This window comes from Myotis myotis, unplaced genomic scaffold (assembly GCF_014108235.1).
Source record: "Myotis myotis isolate mMyoMyo1 unplaced genomic scaffold, mMyoMyo1.p scaffold_m19_p_7, whole genome shotgun sequence".
In the NCBI taxonomy this organism is placed as follows: Eukaryota; Metazoa; Chordata; class Mammalia; order Chiroptera; family Vespertilionidae; genus Myotis; species Myotis myotis.
This window is the reverse complement of record NW_023416379.1, coordinates 18,409,828-18,420,740: the sequence shown is the minus strand read 5'-3', so window position 1 is coordinate 18,420,740 and position 10,913 is coordinate 18,409,828. Positions and strand designations below refer to the sequence as shown.

Sequence of the window (10,913 nt, the reverse complement as noted above, 5' to 3'; positions counted from 1 at the left end):
AGTGTTTCTAAGATTTGTTTTTACAAGGCTTCTCTTGCTCCCTCTGACTTGGGGGAATTTTTCCAGCCTAAATTTGAACCACAGGATCAGAATTGTAGAATTTTAACCTTGAAAGAAATTGTACAATTTATTTGACTCCTTCTATGTTTTCTCCATTTAATAAATGAGAGAAATAAAGAAGCAAAAACAAGGCTGAAGTAACCTGTACATCAGAAGCAAATCTAAACCCAGGAAACCCAGGTGTGCTAATGACGGATTTAGATACTTTCACTATAGTGTGGAGATTAGAAAATGCACATTAACTTCCTGAATTAATTTACTGTATCACTTTGCATATTGCTCCCCTGCCTGACTCTCCTTTAAGATTCAGCAAAAATTTTAATGTGGAAGAATAAAAAGTGGTTTCGATCCTCTCTCTCCAGAGTATCAGATCTCTGAAAGTTGCTGACAAAAAGCACTTTCAGGACCAAATTTAATATAAAAGCACAGAGTATGCAAATAAGGCACAAAGCCAAACTTTAGAAATGAACTAAAAAGATAAAGAATTAATATGGTGCCTTGTTTAAGATGAGACTTTAGTCCTGCATTCCTGTTCTTTCCTGGTCAACAAGCAACTGGGCCCCTGATCTGTAGATGCACACCTGGAGTGGCAACAGACAATGAGCTACTTATCAAATCTCACTTTTTGGGCAATGTCTGTTTAGACATGTTCACCCCACCCCCATCCTGTTCTACTTCAGTGTCAGAAGGAAATGAAGCCACAACTAGAACAAAAAGAGCTCTCACACCTTTTGTCTCCTCCCTCCCTCCTCACTGCCCTCTCCACATCGAGCTGCTCCACCCCGGTTGGGCTCTATGTGACATTCCTGCCAGCCAGCCTGTGGGAGGAATGATGAGCAGGGCCTGCAATTACAGGCAAGTGACACCCAGAAGCCCCAAGCTTCTGTAAGTTCCAGGTCTGTACGAGACACAAGTCAGAGCCATGGCATTGTCGCTGGAAGAATTTGTCCACTCCCTTGACCTCCGGACCCTCCCTCGGGTCCTAGAAATCCAGTCAGGGATCTACTTTGAAGGTAAGCACCCTCCTATCTCTTGGCTGACTAGACATGCTTATACAGTGTATATTCTTGGGAACTGGAGGGAGAAATTTTAATAGAACATATATATGAGTTCCGTTAAAGGAAAAGTGATCATGAAAGGGAGAAAGTAATTAGCTCACCAATGGTCAAGACCCAAAGATGTTGGAGAAGAGAGGAACTAGATAGATAGGACTCTGGGGTGAAGAGACACAAGGAACTGAGTGAAGCTTCTTAAGCTTTTCAAAGGCCTCCAAATAGTTCAACATTAATGGCTAATTTTTTTTGCCTTTTCTTTGAAATTGGGTGTAATGAAAAAATGAAAAGGTACCCATATTGATGTTTCTAGAAAATAAAAAAATAAAATTTAGCTTTTTTAGAACAGCAGTAACTACTAAAAGTGCTTAGAAAGAAAAGTTTACCAAACTCTTAACCATTCTTAATGTTGCTTCTGTCAATGCTTCTTGTGCTCTTTCTGTAGGGGCCTAATTCCTAAATCTTTAAATAATGACATTTTTATTTGAAGGTATAGTAATTAATGCTTCCTAATATAAATTTTAAGAATTTATATTCAAAAGCCAGAGTTTAATTGGGGTTATCGATGAATAAGTTAATGTGTTTTGAAGTAACTTGCTATGTTAATTCAGCAAAAGAATGTTAAAGCCTAGAGATTCTATCTACCTTAGAATTTTTAAGCAGTTAGTTTGAATAGATGCAAGAAAAAGGGCACTTTCTAGGCAAATACATATTTCTTGTCATAATAATGGTAGAATTAAGGCAGTAATGAAATTAAGTACGAAAAGAAACTAATGGGAAAATAACTCAAAGAAGTGTCAGTAGACAAATCTTTCCTGTTCATAGACAAAATAATGTTTTAGATATTATGAAATAAAATAAGATTGACAATACACACACACACACACACACACATTGGTGTGGGCTACCATCAGCTTAATACTGGGCTTTGTTGAAATCATTTGTAAATTGATCATTTGAAATCAAGCCATATTTTCCCATGTATACAATATTATGAAATATATTCTTGTTCATAAGTCAGCCCCAAATCTTTTATTGTTTGTTTGTTTCATGGTTTGTGCTATTGAGGCTTTGTGTAGAAAGTCGATCTTCATGTCTAAATTACAAAGATATGTTCCTATGTTATTTTATATTGCCTTTTCCATATGACATTTCACAATTAGTTTTTAATCCATTTGGAAGACACTTTGTTCTGAGGTGCAGAAGGATCCCATTTTAGTTTTTTCCATATAATAAACCTGACTTCCCAATACCGTTTATTTTACTAAGCTGGCCATCCTCTCCTCATTGATTTGTGTTGCTGCTTTTAGTTTCTGGATTAATCCGTCTCTGAAATATCACTTCTATTCCAATTGTCTATTTTTTTTCTCAATTATATCAAAATCATCCTATTTTTGTAACTATTCCTTCAAAATAAGTATTAAAATGTAATTTATGTATAGACCAATCCCTGCTTCTGCTCCTTTTTTCTAAATTGACCTAACTATTTATAGACTTTTCAAATATGTTTTTAAAGAAACCAATTATTTAAGAAATTCAACTAGAATTTCTATGGATTGAACTGATTTTATAGATTAATTTGGGAAGAATTGACATTTTTATATTATCGTTTTGCAAAAGAACGAAGTATGTCTCTCCATGTGTTCAGACCCTCTTCATGCTTTAATACTTTACTACTATGCTATATTTCAATTAAGAAAAAAACTGCATACAATATTCAGGTAAATTTTTACAAAGTATTCACATTTATGTAACCACCACTCTGGTCAAGAAATAAAAAATTGTAAGTATTCTAGAAAACTCATTTGGTGCCTTTAATCAATCATTATTGATCACCCTCCCCAAAGGTAATTATTATTATGACTTTTGTCAATTTATAAACGTACAGTATGTATCCTTTTCTGATTGGCATGTATGCTCAACATCATATTTTAAAATTAATCCATGATGCTCTATATAGTGTATACATTTCAGTGTTTATAATATTCCATTTAGTGAGTATACCACAATTTTCTATCCATTCTACTTATAATGGACATTTGGATTATTCCCAGTTTGGAGTTGTTACTAGCAATGTCATCATGAGTATTTTTGTTCATGTGTGTTCACATGTATATGCATTCAGTTGAGTATATAAATAAGTGACATTGCCATGTCATGTTATACATATGTTCAGCTTTGGTGAATAATGAAAACAAGTTTCCCTAGTAGTTATACCAATTTACATTCCCACCAGTAATATATGAAAGATGCAGTTAATCTATGTCCGTGGCAACACTTGATGTTATCAATCTTCATAATTTTAGTTATTCTGGAGAATTGTAGTTGTAGTTTGCACCTCCCGGCAACTAATGAAATTGAGCACTTTTTCATATGTTTAAAGGCCTTTAGGAGATGGCCTTTGAACACACACACACAGTATTGGGATTCTTGACCCTTAATTACCTGTTTTGCAAATGTCCATCTCACTCAATAGCTTACATTTTTAAATGGTGTCTTTTGATGGAAGTCTTAATTTCAGTGGTAGTATAATCAGTTTATAATTGCTTTCTTTTTTATGTATTGTCAAAGAAATTTTCATTACCATAAGTTCATAAAGATATGTTCTCTCTCTTTTTAAGTTTCTACTTTTCTTTTCCAATCACAGTTTACATTCAATATTACTTTGTATTAGTTTCAGTTATACAGCACAGTGGTTAAAATAATATGCATAATATAGTAGTTCCCCCCCCCCAATATTTCAAGTAGACACCTGGCACCATACTAGTTACACTATTATTGACTACAGTCCATGTCCTGTAATTTATATCCCATGACTATTTTGTGGCTACCATTTTGTGCTTCTCAATGCCTTCACCTTTTTCATCCAGTCCCCCAACCCTCCTCCCCTCTGGCAATCATCAGTCTTGTCTCTGTATCTATGTCTGTTTCTATTTTGTTTGTTCATTTATTTTGCTCTTTAGATTCCACATATAGGTATTTGTCTTTCTCTGTCTGACTTATTTCACTTGGCATTATACCCGCTAGGTCCATTCATGCTGTTGCAAATGGTAAGATTTCATACTTTTATTATGGCCAAGTAATAATCTATTGTATATATGTACCCCCACTTTTTTTATCCACTCGTCTTTTGATGGGTACTTGGGTTACTTATAAATTGGCTATTGTAAATAATGCTGCAATGAACATCAGGGTGCATATAGTCTTTTAAATTAGTGTTTTGGGGTTTCTTCAGATATATTCCAAGAAGTGGAATCACTGAGTCATAAGGCAGTTCCATTTCTAATTCTTTGAGGAACATACATACTGTTATTCATAGTGGTTGCATCAATCTGCATTTCTATGGGCAGTGCACAAAGGTTCCCTTTTCTCCACATCCTCACCAACATTTGTCGTTTGTTGATTTATTATAACCATTCTGACAGGTGTGAGGTGTTATCTCATTGTGGTTTTACTTTGCATTTCTCTGATGACTAGTGACATTAAACATCTTTTCTTACTAGTATGTCTGTGCCATCTGTATGCCCTCTTTGGAGAAGTGTCTATTCAGGCCCTCAGCCCATTTGTTCATTGTATTCGTTTTTCTGGTGTTGAGTGGTATGATTTATTTATATATCTTGGATATTTAACCCTTTATCCGATATGTCATTGGCGAATATCTTAAGTATGTTGCCTTTTCGTTTTGTTGATGGTTTCCTTTGCTCTATAGTCCATGTGAGGAGAAACTTAAGTGTCTCAAAGACCAACATGGAAGGTCTGAATAGAGGAGAAGCCTTTCCACAAAGGCCTCTGCTGGAAGAGAAGCAGGAGAAAGTGGGGTAGTTTGTTGATGAAAAGAAATGACATAGAGCACTAGGTTGTGAAAGTGTCAAGGGTAAATGTTTCTTTTTAGCACATAGTTTTTGATGGACTATTAATTATGATTATAGCCCTATATATTGAGGGCTTATTATGGACCAGGAACTGTGCCAAGCCCTTTATATATAAACTAGAGACCCAGTGCACAAATTCGTGCATGGGTGGGGTCCCTCTGGGTGGCCTGCAGAGATCGGGCCGAAACCCTCAGTCCAACGCCACCTGCAGCTCCTACCTGATGTTCCTGCTCATCCCAGCCCCACTGTGCCTGCTGCAGGCTTGTGCCCAATCAATCCCAATCGGGAGAGGCTCACAATGCCACAGCAGCACTCACCAGCCATGAGCACTGTGTCTGGCGCCCTCCCAAGGGGAGTGGCCTGCAGGATTGGGCTGAAACCGGCTCTCCAACATCCCCTGAGGGATTCTGGGTTGGGAGAGGGTACAGGCCAGGCTGAGGGACCCCACCAGTGCATGATCAGGCCAGGGAGGGGCCGCAGAAGGCTCCAGGGTGTGTCTGGCCCATCTTGCTCAGTCCCTATCAGCCGGACCCCAGCAGCAAGCTAACCTACTGGTCAGAGCATCTGCCCCCTGGTGGTCACTGCATATCATAGTGACTGGTTGACCGGTTGACTGAATGCCCCCTGGTGGTCAGTGCACATCATAGTGAACAGTTGAGCAGCCTTAGCATATCATTAGCATATTACATAGAGCCAGTGACCATAACGGCATCACGACCATAACAACTGTTAGACCAGAACCACCACAGCCCCTCACCCCTAGAAAACACGAAGGGTTGCGAGTTTGATGGGGGAAAGTCAATGAAATAGGGGGGAACTTCTTAAGGGTCTGCGGGGTTGGGGTAGTCCGTCCAGAGTAGGTTTGGAGTGTGCTGAGGAAGGAAGAGGAAGATCCAATTAGAAAATGGCATCACCACTGGCCTCGACCCCAGAGTGGCGCTGCTGGCCGAGCACCTGCTGAAGCTGCTGTCCACGGACAAGCAGATCGAGACTGGGCCCTTCCTGGAGGCGCTGTCCTACCTGCTGCCCTTCTTCCATTGCCTCGGGTCCCCAGTGTTTACGTCCATCAAGGCAGACATAAGTGGTAGTAACATCACAAAAATCAAAGCTGTGTACACCACCAACCCAGCCAAGTTCTGGACCCTGCAGAACATCCTGGAGGCAAAGAATGAAATGTATAGAGCAGAGTGGCCCAAAGTGGGGGCCATGCTGGTGCTGATGTGGCTGAAAAGGGGCCTCTGCTTCATCTAGGTCTTCCTGCAGAGCATCTGTGACAGGGAGCGGGAGGAGAGCCACTCTAACCTCATCTGCGTCAATGCCACCAAGGCCTAGGAGATGGCGCTCAAGAAGTACCACGGCTGGATTGTGCAGAAGATCTTCCAGGCAGCACTGTATGCTGCACCCTACAAGTCCGACTTCCTAAAAGTCAGAATGTGATGGAGGAGGAGTGCCTGCAGAAGGTCGGCCTCTTCCTGGTCAACTACACGGCCACCATTGACATCATCTACGAGATGTACACCAAGATGAACGCTGAGCTCAACTACAAGGTGTAGGTGTGCCCAGTGGCTGGCACTCTCAGAAACAGACCAGCCAGAATCACTGTGAAGCAAGCTGACAGGCTGCTTTGGCTTGCGTCCCCAAAAGCAGCCCAGAGCCTGGCTGGGGTTGCAGGGGACAGCCCTGGTTTCTGAAAAGTCATTTTTGAGGTCTATCCTAACAGAGCAATAAATAACCACCCTTCTTCTGAATCACGTTTAATTACACGGCAGCACAGACTGACTGCCTTCATTTCAGTGTGATAAAAATCAGTTAATGTTGCTAATAAGTCAAGTCCTAGGGTTTTCTGTCCCCGTCCCCCCACCTGGTGCATGACTCTGTGGGAGCCCTGGCATACACCTCATTTTAAAAATGAGGATCTGGTGCAGAGATGTTTCAGGTCGTGTAAGGACCACGAAGAGTCTGATTTGAAATTATATAGGATTTTTTTTAAAGCAGACTGCTGTGTGCTCCTCTGTGGTTGCACAGCCCAGCGTCACAGCGCTGTCAGTATAGACCCTGCTATTTCCTACTGTCTTTTTCCAGACAGTTTTTTATAGTTGAAAACAACCAGCAAGCCTTTGATGACCTTGCCCAAGGGGACTTTATTTTAAAGCTATCAGGTATGAGTAACTGACCACAGATGACTGAATTTGCATTCTTCTGTATAAGTATTTTCTTCAAGGACAGCCTACCCCACCTAAGAAACTACCTATCATGTGTGTTCTCTCAGAGGGGAGACCACGGGCCTCCCGATGCCAAGACCCAAGGAAACACCTCGCTGCCTTAACTGTCCCTCCTGGCACTAACAAGAGCTGTATTTTGAAAGTATTGGGGTGGATAGAGGACGCCCAAAGAATTCATGTGTGTTAAAAACCCAATCAGGAATAATTGGTGATTTTTATGCAAACACTAAATAATTCTTAATAAATCAATCTCTATTTTGGAATCACAAAAACAAAACAAAACAAAAAAACTTTGGAGATATTGAAGGGCAGTTTGTCCAGACTGTTTAGAGCTCAGAATTAGAGTTTAATTGGGATAGAAATCCTGCTAATAGCATCTGATGTCTGAAATCTGAGCACTCTACTTTTAGGTTTTCCATTTCAAGTTTTTGGAGACTCTTCTATTAAAACATTCCTGGTTGGAAAGTGTTTGTATAGAAGCCCATAAGTATTAAGTATTTGCTGTGTTTACCATCCTTAGTTCTCTGTAAGGGATAAGAAATAATGTTAAACACCTTGTGTTCTCAAGAAGCTTGAATTTTAAAATAAAAAATAAAGAAGAAATACAAATATTAAAAATAAAAAAAGAAGAAGCTTGAGTTTTAGGGGCAAAATCAGGCACTCAGGCAAGTGGTTAGGAGCCAGCATTCCCAGATTGTGAGAGGGATGTACCTGGGATCGGGCATAATCGGCAGTCGGACATCCCCCGAAAGGTCCTGGATTGCGAGAGGGTGCAGGCTGGGCTGAGGGACCCACCCCCTTCCTGTGCACGAATTTTGTGCACCGGGCCACTAGTACTTATATCATGTGTATGTCTATAGGTAAATATATGTGAATATATCTAATATAACATATGTAACTAAGTAATACTTTATATATGCTCAGGTATATATAAATTCATTATTTCACATATATTTAATCTGTTTAAAATTATTTAACTTATTATATTTGTAGAGAAATTTAATCCCTGGCAATATCTTGAGATGATTATTATTTCCATTTTTAAGATCACCTATTTGCCATATCACCTACATATGCCCCATGTTTAAAACTTATAGTAAACGTATAGTAAGGTTTACTTTGCTCACCTGAAGTGTTTATAAAATTCTATAGTGAACCCTATCATTATGGAACCATCAATGTTTTTAAGAAATATTATCACAATTTATTGGTGTTAATTTGACTATACGAATTGGGTTGCTAAAGTAAACATGAACAAGAAATAACGAGTACTAGTTACACATTTTTTTGTCTTTTAATAACTTATTACTGATTACAATTGCAATTTGACAAGTATGATATGGAAGTATTAACTTTGAAGCTGGCTGAATAAGTATATTGAATAATAATACTTAGTAAATTCTGTATTATATGAACATGATTTTTAAGGATTTGTTGCATCTATAAAAGTTCATATGGCAACAAATAATGCCTATTTTAATGTCAACATAATTATTTTATGGCCAATTGAATTTAATTTTCATCAGGCTTAATTTAATCAGCTTTGAACATGGTACTAAAATCATGGCAATTTTGAAAATTATAACATTGTATTCAATGTGTATTTACTCATATTTTATAGGCTTTAAATATTAAGATGAAACAAAAACATTCTTTCACTTTTTTACATATATTTACAATATTGATACTTGTTCATTATGGACTCAAGAGGAATTAAATTATGTAAAAGTCTAATGAAATATGGCCTGTCACATTTTTTAAAAAGAAATTGCAGCTAAAACAGAAGTAATATTTCTCTATGTGAGTATATGTTTATAAAGATTTATTAAAGATAAGCATTAATTTCTATAGCAGAATCTTTTACATGTTTATGACATGTTCTGTTGAGCTTCACAGATTGAAATTCAGGACAACTTAAGTTCACAGATGTTAAAATTTGAAAACTTTATATATAAGCTCTAAAATTAAGTAAAACTTGTTATATTCTTAAAATTAATAATGTTTTATTAAATAAATCTAAATTTGCTCTGTTTGTGTCAGTGGCATATGGTTAGGCACTAAAATGACAGAATAAAATTTGGAAAACTTAAACGTTCATTTTAGAAATATATATTGGAATCATACTGATTTGGTAATATGTAAAAATTACATTCGTGACTACATTTTAAGGCATAAACTTGTTTTAAATGATGTTGAATTTTTTTGAACCATTTATCTAAGACCTGTTACTTCAGATAATGTATAATTTGACTCCTAGAATGTCTTTAGACCATATACTACAGATCAATAAGAAGTTACTTTTTCAATGTAATTAAATATCATATTTTAAGAAATAAGAATCAAAATATTTCAAGTTTTAAGACATACAAGCATTTTATAAAAGTTTAGAGCATTGTGTGTGTGTGTGTGCTTGAATGAAATAGTTTGTTTCCGTAAAATTAGTTCAAGCAGGCCTTATTTTAGGAAAATGCTCAAAGTAGGTACATTAAGAACAAGCAAAAAATGTTTAACTAAGAGTAATTTCAGCTATATTATTTTCAAAAGCTGTAGGAGACAATAACTGCCAGAAAAATTTTGTGTTATTTACTGCAGTGGAGATGTTCTATAATGGAGACATTTTTGTACAATGGAGTACATTATGTATTTCTATAGTAGAGGATTTACACTTAAACATTTCTAACTCATTTGTTGTTAAGTACCAAACTTGACTGTTCACCACAAAGTTAAAAAGTGGAGGGCAGCATATGTTTTTGCATATAATAATGTAAACAGATTATTCATATAGCTTCCTCATTAAATAAGTACTACTATACTGAAAAGATGGAGTAAGAGATTAAATAACAATTATATTTTTTATTGGCTGCTAGATTTCCAGTGCCGTGAAATAAACATTTTGGTTAGGAAACTTAATTACCTAAATTTATTTTAATAGACACAAATTATTGGTCATTTACTTAACATGGAACAGCACTTATTAAAGGAAAAGAAAATTAAAACTTTTGCCTTATGTATATTAGTTTATATGTTTGTATATTATGATATTAATACATTTGTTAGGCACTACTAAATAAGTAAGTCTTGAAAATGAATAATGTGTAAAAAGGTATGAAAAATTATTTTGAGAAATGTGTGTCTTTGATGCAATATTCAAATTCTTGAATTGAACAACATTCCATTTTAATTGGGGCATCTACTTAGTTTTATTCCTAATAAAAATTTATAATCATTGCATTTTTTAAAAACTAAGATTCTAGCAAAAGCCGTGAGTTGAAATTTACTTAAATAAAATATACATTTTCAAATGAAATAATACTTTGTAAATGGGAATAGACAGTCATATATTAACAAGATGTTGTTATTTTAAAGAAAAGTAATTTATTAGAAATTGAGGCAAGTTTTCTCTTAATTTATGTAATGAAATTAACTCTCAAATATTCTGATTCTTATAAAGACAAATTAGATTTCAAGAGCTTTACTCTAGGTTAGAAAGGTTGGTTTTAATGAGTCAGCATTTGTATCAGTTAAGGGAATAACACCTGCCCCATAAATGTGTGAATTTGAAACCACAGACCAAAGAACTTTTTTTTTTTTACTTTTCTAATGTCATCAGAAAAAGCTTAAAGCAGATTTAAAACAATTTTTCCAGAACTCCTGAAATCAAATCATGTGTTTTGAATTAACTAACAGAAACCCCTTTGATTTTGAAC

The 10,913-nt window shown here is 36.4% G+C and overlaps 1 protein-coding gene across 1 annotated transcript in view; it reads left to right on the top strand.

The window, feature by feature from the left end:
• The first annotated feature begins 803 nt into the window (after window positions 1–803).
• THEMIS (thymocyte selection associated) overlaps window positions 804–10,913 on the top strand; it is a 130,475-nt gene continuing 120,365 nt past the window's right edge. Inside the window, exon 1 of the mRNA XM_036317922.1 lies at window positions 804–1,073. Coding sequence (XP_036173815.1) covers window positions 983–1,073 — 91 coding nt within the window. The 5' untranslated portion in view covers window positions 804–982. The remainder of the gene's footprint in view (window positions 1,074–10,913) is intronic.